We start from the raw sequence: 17502 nt of genomic DNA on the forward strand, positions 1-17502 counted from the left end.
TTAAACTCATAGAAACTCATAGAAATTACTAAAAATTTCCTTCGATCTATAAAATCATATATTATTAAAACAAAATTTTTAAAACTCCCCTTCCTAAGCAAAAATGTAGGGGTGCCAATTTGTTCAGTTTCAACTTTCATGTGTTTTAGAAAAAAAAATTAAAATTTTATGGAATGTATTTTTCAAAATCTAATGTTTAGTTTGCTTTAATTCATTCTATCAACAAGAAAAGAAGGCAATCGCAATTGTATAACAGCTAAATCAAATTCTTTCTGTTATTTTCCTAACCCTCCGCACCGCCGTCAAATTTGACAATTGTTTTGAAACATGTACCTCTCTAAAGATGTAAACATGCGCTGCAAGGAGCTGGTGTACTTTATTTATGCTTCTACATAACACAGTACCCTATAAGTCCCATCAGGGAAGTCCACAACGGGTACGTTGTGCAATGTAACATTATATTTTCATTTTTCAGTGTCTGCGCCTGTAATAACACTACGCATCGGTTTTTTACAGAACAGTTCAGTAAATTCAAAATGACCTAGAACTGGGGCGCAAGCGGGGTTTCCTTATTGATATTCAAATATTTAATCGTGCAAATGCTGAACATTATATAAATATAAGTAATAAGGAATCATTCTTTGAATATTAGGAGGTAATAATTTCAGGGCGTTGTGAAATCTGTCATAAAGCCCTTTGGGCTTTTTGGATTCAATCACGCCCCGACCAAAATTATCACCTCGTAATACCCAAAGAATAATTCCTTATTCCTTAATTGTCTCCATACACGGTGGAGTACCTTAAAGACTGCTAGCGGTGAGAAACGCCTTCAATATTTAACGGTTGCTGGTTGATACAGATTTCAAGGGTCACGCGCAAAACCAACGAAACGTGTCCAAAAATCAAGTAAGTTTTCAAACAATCCGTGATCACTAAACATCATCATCGCAAGCCATGGGTTTACGATCCACTCTGCCCTTCCACATCATCGCAAGCCAAGGGCTTACGATCCACTCTGCCCCTCCACATCATCGCAAGCCAAGGGTTTACGATCCACTCTGCCCCTCCACATCATCGCAAGCCAAGGGTTTACGATCCACTATGTCCCTCCACATCATCGCAAGCCAAGGGTTTACGATCGACTCTGCCCCTCCACATCATCGTAAGCCAAGGGTTTACGATCCACTCTGCCCCTCCACATCATCGCAAGCTAAAGGTTTACGATCCACTCTGCCCCTCCACATCATCGCAAGCCAAAGGTTTACGATCCACTCTGTCCCTCCACATCATCGCAAGCCAAGGGTTGATTATCTAGGAGCAGAGGGGATCGTAAGCCCTTGGCTAGCGAAGATGATGGAACATGAAATGAATCATTGTCATTGATAAGAATGTGATTTGTAATACTAGTATGTATTAATACTAGTATAAGTAACCGAATGTAAAGGAATTTCCTAAGTGTGACGCATCAAAAGGTACTTAAAACAGTTTTATGCTCTCTCTCTCTCTCTCTCTCTCTCTCTCTCTCTCTATATATATATATATATATATATATCCCCCACTGATTTTGTTGGCTCCGAGATGTAAAAATATGTGTAAATCTATTCGATTCATTAGGAAAGACCAATTTAACAAGAAAGTATATTGTAAAAGAAACTTTTGAATTGCAAATATATGTTTTTTAATTACGGATGCTATTAGGAATATTGGATTGTTAACATCAGCAATGAAATGAAAACAATACACAGGCTGCTTCATAAATGTTTTGACTAAGCGGAGGAAAAGTCATATAAAAACTATTTAGGGGAGAGAGGGAGTGTTCATTGCTTTTTGTTTGATACGAGATTAACCAGAGAATAATTACTACGGCAATTACTACTACTACTACCCGTGGTGAATAAAACTCTGCAACTTTTTCTATTCTTTTTAATTTGTTGTTTCTTCTACAAAAAGATTAAGAACATTTGAGGGTACAACATAAGAATCACCAAACCTACACAAAAAACGCAAGAATAAAGAAACTGTTTGTGATATACGGAGTGCTTTGACGTTGGTGGTAACGATCGACAGCCTTCACAGACGTTTCAAATTTAAACTTGAATTGTAAAAAATTGTTCCATTTCTACATTATTTCCCCCCCTCTTTTACGTTTTATTCCTCGTTAGCGGGATATGTAGTTTTTTCTGCAATGATCCCTATCGTCATAACCAGCATGAATCACCAAAGAAAGCATTTTATTGATTTTATTTACATCTTTCTTTAAACAAATTAATAAACTGATGTAAAAAGTTGGTGAATTAAATAATTACTGATTTTGTGCATCTATGAATCATGTTTGTTTAAACAATAAAATTGTTTCTTTGATGATTCATGCAGGATATGAAGATGGCGACTTTGCAGAAAATTTTCATTAAAATCCGCCCGTAGACCACCCGTGGAAGCGATAAGTTGTGACTAAGGCTATACGTTAGCGGTTATGTAATTTTTTTCTGCAATTATTGCTACTTTCAAAACCCGCATAAATCATCAAACAAAGCATTTTATTGTTTACACAAGTTTATTTACATCTTTCTTTTAACAAATTAATGATTCCGAATTAATTGTAAAAAGTAAGTAAAATGACTTAATAACTGTTAATGTTCATCAGTACGTTAGCTAAAAGAAACAGCCAAGTCGTCTCCTATGAAAATTTGAGTCTGACTTTATTATGAGCATTTCGTACAGTCCGTGATTCTTCTTGGGTCGATGTATGTTTCGACCAATTGATAAATGGGGTGTGTAGATTTCAGTCCTGTCAGTTTCAGTCCCCGTAGGTTTCGACGAATCGATCAACGGGGTGTGTATATTTCAGTCCTGTCAGTTTCTACAGAGCTGTGAATTAACTGTCAGTTTCCGGAAGAAATAGAGGGAATCATACTCGGTAGATGTAGAAATAATGCACTTAAATAAGGACGTTTTTAAATGGGTATCACGTCATCAATTTCAGAAAGTGGTTATATGGATTCGGAAACTTACATTGTGTGAATCACACTTTGTACAACAAACAGAACCAAGAAAAAAAAATGGATATTTATACAATAAACTACAAAACACTTTGCGTATTTTGATTCTTGTCGTTAAGGTTGTAAATCGGCTATGGTTTGGAATTTGTAATTATAAGTATGGTGTCTGAACATCATCGTAACCTCTATTTTGATAGGTAGATTTTTTAATTAAACATAGAATGGCATCTAACTAACCCTAAAAAAAATCTTTATAAAGGTAAAAACAGATTTTTAAATAATATCTTTCTTCTAGGCGACGTCAAATCTTTAATAAATTAGGCCAATTTCATGAAAAGATAATGATTTTTAACTGTTTGAAATAGCGGAGAAATAAATACAGAAACGCAAGATTAGTTTCTGCTAATCTTAAACTGACATTCAACGATCTTTTTGATAAGTTTAATTTGATATTTAAGTGAATTAATTTCATCAATTTATTAAATACTTTTATTTATGTACTTTAAGTTTATGAATACAATACACGGACGCCTTTATAGGCCGTGTACAATTATTCATTCACTCAAGTAAGCTTAAATCAACAGAATTGATGTAATTCTATTCTTAAGTAATGCTTAGCTCAATACAACTAAACTAATCTCTGCTTAAGTAATAAAAGTATATTTTTATTTTTTGGACTGAGAAATCATTGACCTCCAATCAGAGCTCTGAGTACTAAATAATCCAAATTGTATGTACTATAAAACCATGCTCTTAATCTGGAAAAAGTCCACATGAGCCACCCTCCGCGCAGAGGAAAGGTAGATCTTTCAAACCGTCGACTTACTTCCTAGGTTATTCAACGGAACACAAAAAAGAGGTCCTAATTACTTTGACGGTAATTTTTATGTGAAGTTTGGAGATTAATTAGTTGAGATGATTTCTGTGAGCTTGCAGTGTTTTGGACTTTTACTTTTCGCTTCCGTCGCCCTCGCCACCCACCTGAACTATGACATTTCAACGTACAGAACCACGATGACTTCTCTTCTATCAAACTACTCCAGCAAAGTTCGGCCCATCGTAAACCAGGGCCAGTCGCTACAACTGCAACTCAGCTTGTGGATCGCCGGAATTAATGACGTCAGTGACGTCGACTCGAAGATGACCACCACGGGGTACTTGTATGTTAGATGGAAGGACGAACTACTCAACTGGGATTCGACGGCGACCGGGATGTTTTGGATGCAGTTTAATCAGGTACGTTATGCATGTCGAAGAACTAATGACGTAGGTTATGACATTGCATGGAAAACGTAAGAGTAACGTGTCATCTACGGCGTTCCTTTCAAGGTCACATTGTATTTTATATATAATTGATTTTATATATAAAAATTGTAAATTTCATGACCCCTTGGGAGGGGGTTTGGACACCAAAGAGGTGTCCTTTCTGATATAATTAATTTTAACAAATAAAATACACAGTCGTCATATTTCATGTTTTATTTGTTAACATAAATCATATCAGAAAGGATAGTGGGGCCCCTCGGCAGCACAAGAGTACCGCGCTTTTCCATCCTTCACTAGTTTCAGCCTTCACCGGAAGCGTTAATGGCTTAATTGCAAAGTCACATGACTCCGATGTATCTAGAATAAAAACGGTTTTCCAACAGCAACCCAAAATGTGCTATTGATACAGTGTTAATCCGTGTAATGGGGGTCGGTGGGCTGTCATTTTAAATAACATCCAGCTCTTGAATTTTGATAAAAGGAATGAGTACACGTTTATTAGAAAAGAAAATAAATGAAGCTGTCTATCAATATTAAACATACATGTACATGTATCATGAAAGCCTCTGGCAGGAGTTTAGATAGGGTATGTAACAGTTAAAATAGTTATCTTTTTTATTCATATTTGATGATTTATATTGTTAATAATGTAATTAAGAAGTAGAAAGATTAAAAAAGTTTAACAAGTGTTTTATTTATACAAAAAAAACTAGAACAGTTTTTTGATTTATTGGAAGATTTAACTAAATTAGTTATATGTTTTTGCATAACTTTTCTATCCGACTTCATTCTAGTTAGAACCATTTTAACAAGACCTTGGACTTTCAATAGGACGTAGCTATCTAATTCTTGCGTCAAAACAAGTTTAAAATGACGCGGTTCCAAGCGAAATATGCACCGATTGCGTAGTCTTAGCTCAAAAGCCAGACAACCCTTGATGATCTCAAAGAGCCATGGGTGCGTGGCCAGCAATGACATAGACAGGCCTACGTCACAGTGCTGTTTGACACCAACTAACCAAAGTCCAAGCTTAAGCTCTTGTTAAAATGGTTCTATATGCACAGTATTGTAGCATTTATAACAAGCAATTTATTTCTGTTTCACTAATTGTACTATAATTAGTAATGTTGTAAATGCCATCTGTATGGCGTTGAAAAAATATTTTGTATACAATAAGGAGAAGACTATTAAAGTTTATTAAAACTTGTGTCCGAACCTTTTGGCAGCAAATAGTCAATAAAATATGTTAATAATACAATAGTAAAGTAAAAATTGGCTAGTCAAGAATTTTTAGAAAAAAGCCAGATAGTGTCAATGTATTGTAGGGTAAATTACTGAACAGGTAAATCTGGACATCCGTGCAAACAGCATATTCGAGTCTAGATATACGACAAATATACAGCTTTTGTCCACCCCCCTTGTTTTCGATAAGTACCTTCAAAACAGTGGTTACAATATATTTACATATTCCAGTGTCTTTGTCTGTGATAACACAACGAATCAATTTTGTATTGTACAGTCCAATGAATTTAATTCACGTACTGGCGGATCACAATTGGGGTTTAAATATTTAATCGGGCATATAAATTTAAGTTATAAGGAATTATATTCTGAATATTGTGAGGAGATTATTTAGGTCGGGGTGTGATCAAATCTATCATTAACCCCTCCCTTCCGGCATATTGGATTTGTTCACGCACATCAACATTATCACTTCATAAAATTCAAAGAATTATTCCTGAAATAAATAGACCTTGTACAGTAAAACTAGTTTATACATGTAGCGAAGTCCTTGGGACCAATGGATTTACTTCGTTTTATCCGTAATTAGTTATAACTGTCTATATAACTAATTTGTAATCATTACTATAGCGAATTCACTATATACATGTTTCCTTTCACCAGACTACATTTTTGGCTAATTGAGAGGGAGAATGAAATAAAATAACACTTTTTTGAGACCTGTAATAATCTGATTGTGAATAGAAGAATTTTTGTAAAAATAGATTCATTCAAATTATTATGTTAAAAAAGTAATGCAAACTTTTTAAACTGTAAAATAATTCGTTATAAAAGTGTTGAATTTCGTTAATACCAACCTTTACAGGACTCAAAATTAGTTTGCCATATCCGTAAATTCGTTATATCCGATTTCGTTATAACCGTAAAATTTTGCAAAGATTTGTTAAGAATTTTACCGGGGATTCCAAACAAACCCCCACCCCCCCCCCCACCCCCATTTCCGAGAATTCGCCATATATCCGTGTTCGTACTAAATAAGTTCTACTGTATCAATAACTCAAGCGGTAATTATCAATCTGAAAAAATATGTATCAAAAATAATATTAATTGATAGCTACATGTATAAATTTATTACCGAAAATGTTTTTTCTTCTTCAATTTTTCAGAAAGACATATGGGTTCCTGATATTGTTCTGAAGAATGGGTTTACGGATTTCAAAATGATGGGCGGTGATTTTTACTACCTGTATGTGTATAACGATGGTTGGGTGGATTGGTATCCTTACAAGGTGTTTGAAACATCCTGCGAATTGGACGTGACGTACTACCCTTTTGATCGTCAGACCTGTAACATTATTGTAAAGTCCTGGAGCTATTCGCGATGGGAAGTCAATTTCACTTTAAACGATCCAAAAATAGGGTTCGATGAATTCGTCCCAAACAGTATTTGGCATTTGGACTCGTATGATGCTACAACTGATTATTCACAGGAGAGCACCGACATCAAATTTATCTTAAAACTCAAGAGAAAATCTCAATATTTTATTATTAATCTTGTTATTCCAATAATCCTGGTTGGTATTTTAAATATTTTCGTCTTTGTGATCCCTGCAGACGCCGGAGAGAAAATGGGATTCTCCGTGACCATCTTCCTGACATTTGCCGTATTTTTGACCATTGTAAGTGGGGAACTTCCAAAAACTTCAGATTCCATATCCATTCTAAGCATTTATCTGATAATCGAGTTAGGAATCAGCATATCTTCCATCATGGCTTCTGCTCTTCAACTTGGCATTCATCACAGAAAATCTACTCAAGAAATAGGTAAAGGATTTCGTATATTGATCAGAGCCGCGGAGCGATTGAGGTGCAAAGGTAAAGCAGGCGGAGCAGTAACCGGATGTTGTCCGAAACCATGTGGAAAGCAAATCCACGTTAAGGAATTGACTGTAAGGAAGCGTGAGAACACTTTGAAAGTGGACTCTTCTGCGTTGGAGGAAGACGAGGAGGAGGGCAAGGAGTGGTCAGATGTATCGTCTGCGATAGATTTCTTAGCTTTTTTTGGCCTGATCTTCTTCCAGTTATTGGTGACCATTATTTTGTTCAGTTATGCTGCCGCCTCTGGTTAACTGTGATGTGTTGAAATGCTTAAAATATAGAACAAAAACGCTATCAGGATACCGTTGACATACATTGTTATACAATGAAACAAGAATATTCGAGATGTTTAACTACGATAAAATTGACAGTTTAAGTCATACACTGATATTTACCGCTACTGAGTATGATTCCCTCTATTTCTTACGATTTGTTAATTCATACCTCTTAGAAACTAACAGGTCTGAATTCTGCACGCTCCGTTTATCGATTGGTCGAAACCTAAAAATCACGGACTGCAAGAAATAATCATGATAATGTCAGACTCAAATTCCCTTAAAGAGACAGTACAGCTGAAAACATATGTGTGAATAACTTCAGATTTACCTATTGTACCGTTAGAAAATAAGAAATGACGTTGATTGTAGTAGTTGAAATACATAAAAATCCCTTTTACATACTTAATTAAAGTAATTATGAGCTTCCGGAAATTTAAGGGCCGTACAAACCGGAATAATCTTATCTATACTACTATATTAAAATAATAGACTCAAAGTTTTGGTCTTTAATACCGATAAATCGGAAGAATACTGTCTTTTGTTTTATTTATTCTAAACGTCATTGATACTTGAAGATTACCAACTTGTTTTTATTTTTTCTCAGTAAAGCTTCTATAATTAATAATTAACGAAAATTCCTTAAAAATATACCGGAAATCATCTGGATTTTTTGGATTTTACAATCTTGCGCTTGGACAATACATTCACGCTAACGGGATCTTTAGTTTATGTTCCACAATATCATTTTTGCATGAACAAACTCAGAAAAGATAATACAAATACGGGTAAATTTTCATTGTATTTTGCTTTATTTTCTGTTTATATATATATTAATGATTTCTTATGAGAGAAAGTATAAAATAACAAATAATTTATACATTTCAACTAAGTACATGCACTTACTTTTGTCTTCGTGATGACAAAAAATATTTGATTACATGCAAAAAAAAATCACATTATATTTCTTAAATGAGTGAAGATAGAATATGTTTTATCGTTAAAATGAATAATGTTTTACGATAGAATGCATTCCGGTTATTGTCTCTGTAGGAAAGAAAATACATGTACGTTGGTGAAAAAGTGTTGAATTCTTCCATTATATGGATTAACATTTTTAAATGAAAGGTATTTACAGTCTCAAAAAGGTTAATTATGATGAATTTGACTGTTATTTTCAAGGCAACTTCATTAATTTTCTCTAAAATCGTTCCGGGGCGATTCTGCAATTTTCTGCTAGACATTACGGGTATATGGAAAGCATTCTAACTGTGGTGAGGGCCTTTCCCGAGACACGCTTAGTTAATTCAAACTAAGAAAAGGTTAGTGAAATTAATAGCATTATTGTAGGCTTATAGCTTTGTTATGTCAATAATACGGTGTGTCGATGTATCTATTTCGTAAATTATGTCCGATATGCAATGTCAACCCGTGCACGCACGGGTCAAAGTATAGTATCGTTTAGTTGTACGACGTGGAATTGATTGACAGTAATTGACACGTGCTGAAAACTTCAAGATCTTCATTCGACTTCGGTTATCATGGTATACGAGGTAAAAAAGAGACTATCTAAACGGAACACATCCTAACTTACTCGATAATTTATAAATGGTTTACCAATTTCGGTTCATTTTAAAATGAACAGACATAAATATGTCAAATAACCCATCAAGGGACCTCATTTACAAAAAATATGAATTTAGGTTGAAGCAACTCACTTATAAACATGAAAAATACATGCTTACAAAAATAATTTTGGTTGTTTTAAAAACTTAAGACAATTATTACCTGGGAAAAGATTAAAAAACATACTTTTATCAACAAACATGTCCAGGAGAATCTGAAGAAGGTAATGGCCACATATTGTGTCTTTAATATGGATTCATTCGTTATTTTAAGTTTTTATTTTATTCAGAATTACAGGGATCTACCCCGTGTTGTTTTCAAAATACGCGATGACGTTGGCCCTGTGTTGAGTACAACATATTCCTTGTATTTGATTTCTTGCGAAAAAAAAAATATATATAGAACATGCTGATTTGCGGTTTTTTTTTTGGTTTAAAATTCCTGACATCTGTGAAAAAAGCGAATGCAGGACTTAAAAAAAAGAAAATCTCAAATTATACTGCTTCGTTAGGGAATGGAGAGAGTCTTAAAAATGTAAAAGGGTGCGAAAGTGTAGGCATTTACTGTGAAATCCACAGGGGCCAAGCCCGTTTTAACATTAATTTCAAAGTAACCATAAATAAAGAAAGGTACATTGGAATTAATTTTTAAACACGCTTGGTCCCTGTGGTGAAATCATATAAATTCGTGAGCGGCCAATTTTCACGGATTGTGGGTTTATTTTTTGTTTTTGTTTTGCTTATTCGTGAGGGTGTTTTTTCTTGGATGCGTTAGGTTTCAGTAAGAAAAATATAACTTTTTCCAAATTTGTTTTCGTCGAGGATGTTAATTCTGTGGAAGACTAACCACGAATATAACGAAAACTGAGCCACTTTGAATTGTAATGATTCGTATATAGACGATATAGCTTTGATGAGCAATGTTTCATGTAAACATGATCTTAATCTTTTTCCTATAGATCGCCGTTTTGGCAAAGGAAAAGTGAATAATAAGAAACTCGTACATTAATGGGAAAAACAGGTTTATTGGATAAATATATCATAATGATCAATAAGAAATACTTTGTTTTCATTGGACAACAGAAACAATATCCATGGTAACACACCAAAGGTGCTTGTCGTGAAAAGGAAACAAGAATGGAAAACTAAAAGAAAAACCCCAAAAAGACTATGTATAAATCAACAGATGTTGGCTTGTTCACATCAACATTAGTGCACTTAGAAATCACTATGTAAAAAAAAATACTACAGTAAATGACATTGTTTTCAAAGTAAATAATGATAACTCTGTCAAAAATAATAAATAATAATATATCTTTGTTGAGTACCGTTTTAAACGCAGAAATAAATTGCAAGGATTAAAAAAACCAGTTGTACAATAAGGGGAAACTTGTGTTAAACCGCAAACATTTATCTAATGTCTTTCATATACATACAGTATTTTGGACAAAATATTATCTCAGCTTGATGTGTCAGGATATATATTGAAAGTTTTTTCATCTACATTATATTTTGAAACACAAATGCGACATATACTTTCGTTAAAGATACAATATCTTTGTAATTTTAAATGTGATTAAAAAGTCATCGGAATGTCAAAGTGATAGTTAAGTAAAAAAAAACAACATTGAATTGAATCAGCCTAACTATAAGTTTTTATAAAAAATTTAATACACATTGAGAAATGTACAGAATAATTATTTGAAACAAATCTCGGAAAAGGATGAAATATAAAGCGTAGACAAACGCATCGAGAATATACAAATATAAATGTAAAAATAAATTCCAGAGATTTATATCACCTTGTCATAAAATAGTAATACAATGAAAAGACAAAACAAAGAAAATAAAAAAAAAATATAAAAGGTGATCGGTTAACAAAAAACCCCATAATAGTAAAGCTTACGTATAAGATATCAACAGAATGCTAAAACATCAATGACTGGGACTATAGAGTATAAATATAAAAGAAACCGAGTGCTAAATACTGTGTACAGAGAAATATTCGCCCTCGTTTTATTTTCGCCCCTTTCGCCCTTGCTGTTAGCGGGCGAATTTCAGACTGCGCTAATCTCAATGTTTCAAATACTATCTCCTTCAACACAACTGTGTGTTGGGGAATTCAAGACTGGGCAAAACTGTTTGCACGCGTAGAAGGACGTGAATTACTAGTACATTGGACGAAATTAACCATCAATACAAACGTTACTCGGACAGGAAGTGTAGAGTAAAACACCAGGAGAATGGACGGAGCTTTGTTTGATATGTACAGCAATACAAATATGAATATCTACATTTCATGATATACATGTACAGTTGAGGATGAGTCTACATGGGCCGCTTCCCTGTAAATTGTCCTTTGTTTCAATTGTTTGCAATATTTTTAATATTTTTTTTTTTTACATGTAATGCGTTCTGTATCGAAAATCGGCGTTGAATAATCATGATTTTTTTTTTAAAGAAAATTAACATCGATAATACTTTTGAAATTGTGTACTTCAAAGTAACAATGAAAAGGAAAGCAGCCCTGCATCAAACATCTTAATATCACATTAAACAATAAAAAAAATCACAGTTCTTCATTTTTATGACTACAGAAAGGCAATTTATTATACAAGTATATTATGCCGACACAAAAACTTAGTTACATTAAATTCATCAAATGACATCATTCTGGAGCATCCTTTGTAAAAACAAATATAACGTTTCTCTAGTTGTTGACGTTTATTTAAATCATTAATTTTGATTTGCCTTTTTAATTCATAAAAGTCATGCATAGCATTAATTTGATTTGCAAACAAAAAAACCCCTACAAAATCAATTGTTTTGAGTAAGTACATTTAAATTCAGTTTTGATTAATTTTTTTTGTATCAAATTATGATAAATTTGATATATGTCTTAATCTAATGACGTCAATCAAAAATGCATAGTTTCACTGCTTTCTTTACGCCAAAGATCTGAGAAACAGATAATCAAGCATTTAATCTTATTTTCTAAAATTGGAATAGACACAGGTATACATCTATAAAAAAAATTTAAAATCTCATGACGAAAAAGTCTAAACACATCTCAATTCAATACCCCCTCCCACTTCTTCCGTGGAAATGAGTCTGCTCTGACTGTTTTTAGAACAAATAAAATAATCTCACTGTTTTATCATTCCTTCTCTCAATTTCATTATCACACACTCTTGAGCATAAACTTATACGACAAGGCGGTGCCCGGAGATCACCTGGTTATGTGAGCGGGGCCCGGTCGCCCTGGGGTGAATTTGACCCCTGGTTCACTGGTTGTGGCTGGGGAGGGTTGTTAGCTGGGTGGCTGGGGTCGTTTAGTGGGTTAGCGTGTCTATCATCCGGGTTGATTTTGTTTTTTTTATTCCTAGATAAATAAAAAAGCAATCATATAGTGACGGAAAAACAAATAAAAAAGAAAAAAAGCTAATTAAAAAAACGATGCGTTACTAGCACATGTTGTACACCTTTTCGGACGAGGTATACGTCATATGTTTGTGACGTTATATCTCTGTTATGCTTATATTTTGTTCAAAAAAAGTTTTCAAAATTTGATACCAGTTATTATTGATATTAAATAGATAGATCTACATGTAGATCTTATATACATGCATGGGCGACCTAAATCAGAGAAATTGTGTCCAATCCAATAACTACAGAACAACAAGAATGTGATAAAACCCAACATATCATAAACGTAATTATTTTGCGTAGTAAACGGTGTGTTCTACACTACAGAATGATATTTTTATTTGCTGCCAACCGTTAAAATGAAAGTACTAACAGATATTTCTATATTTCAGCAGAACGACCTTTTAATTTTTGACATTACTATTTTGTTACGTTTAGGCATAAACCATTATTTGGTAAATAAAATGTCCATCTATTTCAGCTTTAAAAGTATGAAAGTTTTCCTATATTTTTTACACACAGCTCTTTAATAAAAGAAGATAAAATAGGGCTAAACTAATGGCCACAACCAATCAGCAACCTTAAAAAAATGCAGAGTCTTTGCAAAAGTTTAGAGACAAAAATAACCCATGCATCCTTGGAATACTTACATTTTGACGATGAGTAGTACGATGACGATGACAAGGATGACCCCGAGGATCGCCCCGACTACCGCAACGGGCACCACCCACGCTTGTGATGTATTGGACTCTGTGGGAGTCTGTAGAAGATAAAACATATCATCAGCTATGCAGCCGGACAAACTTTTATTTGAAAACGAGGTTCGTAAAATCATGGTGGCAGCTAACATTTCTCGCTGAAAACTTATTCTTCAATGTTGCTCATTCTTTTTTAGAAAAAAAAATAGACTAAGCTGCGAAAATTAACATCTGGGAGAATGATAGGTCAAGACCTGGGGACTCGCGAAATAAAGTCGTCGTGAATTAAAAATTACATCATAGTTTAAGAAGCATTCACATATGAATTATGATCAGATGTTTAAAAGATTGAAATGACAGATAATAAAAAATTGCCACTTAAAATGATTCCATGTTTATAGGAGAAATCCCACTATAACAAGAGGCCCATGGGGCCACATCGCTCACCTGAGCAACAATGACTTTATATGGGCATTCTAAGATTATTGTGCTATATGGTCCCTCGGTAGAGTAACAAAAAAATACCGTAAAATATCCAAATGTTACACTTATATTTGCATACACTTAATATTTGACATTGTACCTTTATATAAATTGTGCCTGTTTGGAAGGGTAACTGTTGAAATAGACACCCCGAGAAAACTATTGTCAACCGACGCGAAGCGGAGGTTAACAATGCTTTTCGAGGGGTGTCAATTTCAAAAGTTAACCTCCCAAACAGGCACTATTTTGTGTATTATACTGAATGTCTAATTTTTTAAAGAAAATTTAACTGCTTTTATATAGAAATGAAGTGAATTCTACGGCGAAACGTACGCGCATAATTTACGCGCATGTAACAATTCGTTGTGTTACCCGTTGCCAACTGTGTTGCTAACGCTGAGAGTAATAGAACAAATTACCAACTGCGTCTAAACCAATCAGATTTTATTATTTAACATGAAAGTATAATAATATGAAATACCATTTTTACCGAAAAAAAAAATTCTACGCAAGATATTTAACTAATTTTTTGGTAGGAGTTGACGGTTAACCTCTGGTTCTCTTTATTCTAGCCCCCCCCTCCCCCAACCACTTTATAAAGAGATCAAACAGGATAGGAGAGCATATAGGTACATCTTCTCCCTCAGTTGCTTACTAGTTATTGTATTTTATTTTTTTAAAATTCCTACATGTGAAAGAAGAAAATTGTACCTCAATGCGCTCAATTCTCGAATCAAAAACATTCAAAAATTTAATTTGTTTTCAAATATAAATGATTGTTGTTTACCTGGCGTGAATTCATTTCGTATGACGTTTAATAACCTTACTCACTTGACTGATGAATAAACTATAAAACTAAACAATGTTATCACATGATAATTCTAATCAATGTATTGACAGGCATATCGCCCCTCCATTATTTTCATCTTCCTTAAAAAGAACAAATGACTAAAAACAAAGATGCTTTTCCGCTGCAATATTTTTTAAAGAACAACGACATTGCTTTTATTCTCATAATAATAATGTGTCAGAATTATGGCAACTGTTTGAAAGCCTTCGTTTCTATTTACTTGTGTTTAAAAAACTATCAAAATTGGCGTAGATTTTATATATATATATATATATATATATATATATATATATATATATATATATATATATATATATATATATATATATATATATATATATATATATATACAATTCATACAAGAAGGGGCACCAGAAAGTAGGTACTGCATATAATCCTTTTGGCAAGATATTTCTAATGATTACCCAAAATTTCAGCGTCAATCGTAGAATTATAAGGAAGATACAGACATTGGTTTGAGTCAGGTTTTTGTTCACATGAGGTTATTTCATTCAACTTAAAATTTTTAAACTTGGTATTTCCTATTCAGCATTTAAAATATAAACAAATTTTAATATATTAAAAAGCATGACCTCAGCTCTTTGTACAAACATAGTATAGTGCACAAAGCTCTGCATCTTGCTTATAACCCGAAACTTGACTCTTAGATGACTCTAAGTCATTAAGTAATAGAACATTGTAAACAATTAAAACAAGAAAAAAATGCACTAACACACAGGAAGAGCACAATTTATTTTTCATCATAAATACACCTATATATTTCTAGCAGCGAAAATAATCTCCGTTTAGACTGAAAATGCTGAGCGTCACGTTGCATTATTCTACCATTACATAGAGACCGTGCTGAATAACGGATAAAATGAATAGCACAAATGAATTGTGTTTTATTATATGTTGTTAGTGCATCAGATTTTGGTCACTTTGCGCAGGTAAACAATCAGTTGTCTGGTTTATCGAAGTTTAATACGTAGATATTTCAAAATACAAGCGATAGTTCCCCTCAATATCTATGGCATAATTAATGAAAATGAAACTAAAGTCAAAACACGCTAAAACCACCGTCACAAGTAAACATGTCAACGCTTTGAAATTTTAAACCTCATTTACCTCACAAAATTGGCACAAATACTGTACATTATGCAAGTTTCATATTTTCCTTTCGCACGTAAACTGTTGCACAACAAGCAAATTCATCTTTGTCAGTTTGGCACGTTTTTGTTCTTCGAACATGGTTGCTGGTTTTCGATGGGATGGTGTAAAAGTAGTCCGGGACATATGTCTAATCTACACTTTTGGCGAAGGAAAATTGGCGATTTTAAACTTATTAGTGTTTTATATGACTGTAGCAGAAATGATACAATCGACTAAACTTAAGATGCTTTTTTATATCTGATGAATTGTATTTGAAAAAAAAAAATAACTGAAAAATAAGTTAGACGCGAAATAGAAAATAAGGACAGCGCGGGACATATGGCCCCAGCTCCTTTTACACCGTCCCGTTTTCGATATACGAAATACCGAACCTGAAGTTATAAACTGATCGACCCCCATTCTTTCTTTATTATTATTTTCGTAAATTACTCAAATTTTAAACAGAATTAGCCCATGAATTTTACATTTTATATTTTCCTTTTCATAAGAATTATTTAGGATTAATTACGTTGAATTTGACTCTGTAGTTTTTGAGGAGAAGATTTTTAAAAATGCACCCCATTCTTCAGTTTCGAGGTTTTCTCCGCTTTGACTAAATATCGGTCTTTCATTTCTGCTATTTATATTTGTGCTGAGGTTGCTTTGTGCCAAATTTGGTGAAATTGGCCAGGTGGTTTTGGAGAAGTTCAAAATGTAAAAGTTTACAGACAGACGGACGGACAGACGGACGACTGACAAAATGTGATCAGAAAAGCTTACTTGAGCTTTCAGCTCAAGTGAGCTTAAAATGAAATATACAACACGACATAGGTATACACATACCGATGTTGGTGCAGTGACCAGCATTATCTCCCCTGCTGTAATACTTAGAGTCGCATTTGTGTGTTCTTTTATGGCAGCCGCTAATTGAACAATGATTTCGTCTTGTCTAAATTAATAAGGATAACTTTTACAATTCTTATATTGGTGAATATATAACATTATTTGCAGATAGATAGATAGATAGATAGATAGATAGATAGATAGATAGATATTGTTATACCATTTATAAGTGTAATTTATGAAATGATTTAAAACAATGGCAATATCTCTCTCTCTCTCTCTGGGACACACCCCTGGACTATTAATATTTGACCACATTATTTATTAAACAGATTCCTGTGTTATTCTTACATTGTTGCGTTCGCCATTATCTGCTGCAGGACAGACTGGGGAATTGCTATCTCTAGATTACTCAGAGTTATGCTCCGCCTCCTCCGGCTAGATGTGGCTGAGCAGAGGGCGTTACTTTTATCACCCTTCACTACAACCAATATTTGGGTGCCTCCATTTACATCCCTCGGATAACCGTCTCCTATGGCGATTTGTTCTGCTTTTGTGAAGGACTTTATGCTAGAAATACTTGGTCTGTAAATAAAAGTTGAGATGAAATAAGTAAAAAGATGAACAGAGTGTCAATTAGAATATGAACTGGTGTAAAATAGCATTCATGTATATATACATAGGATGGAATATTTGTATAACAGCATTCTTATACAAAGAGAACGTATACTTATACATTGTACAGAAATTAATTAACAATAAAAG

General features: G+C 33.6%; 1 protein-coding gene and 1 long non-coding RNA gene across 5 annotated transcripts in view; both read right to left on the minus strand.

Moving 5' to 3' along the window:
- Positions 1 to 7034: 7034 nt before the first annotated feature.
- On the minus strand, positions 7035 to 9589 carry LOC136274945 (uncharacterized). The gene is made up of 2 exons (XR_010713401.1): positions 7830 to 9589; positions 7035 to 7654 (listed from the first exon to the last, which is right to left on the minus strand). It is a non-coding gene; the product is annotated as an uncharacterized lncRNA (long non-coding RNA).
- A 1303-nt stretch (positions 9590 to 10892) lies between these two features.
- The window catches only part of LOC105323822 (mucin-4), a 69834-nt gene continuing 63224 nt past the window's right edge, over positions 10893 to 17502 (minus strand). For all 4 annotated transcript variants that reach the window (XM_066082999.1, XM_066082998.1, XM_066082997.1 and 1 more), the window contains 4 exons: positions 17089 to 17322; positions 16738 to 16843; positions 13362 to 13471; positions 10893 to 12667 (listed from right to left, as the gene is read on the minus strand). In XM_066082999.1, the coding sequence (XP_065939071.1) occupies positions 12523 to 12667; positions 13362 to 13471; positions 16738 to 16843; positions 17089 to 17322 (595 nt within the window). In that variant the 3' untranslated portion in view covers positions 10893 to 12522. The remainder of the gene's footprint in view (positions 12668 to 13361; positions 13472 to 16737; positions 16844 to 17088; positions 17323 to 17502) is intronic.

The sequence above is a fragment of the Magallana gigas genome, chromosome 4 (assembly GCF_963853765.1).
Source record: "Magallana gigas chromosome 4, xbMagGiga1.1, whole genome shotgun sequence".
In the NCBI taxonomy this organism is placed as follows: domain Eukaryota; kingdom Metazoa; phylum Mollusca; class Bivalvia; order Ostreida; family Ostreidae; genus Magallana; species Magallana gigas.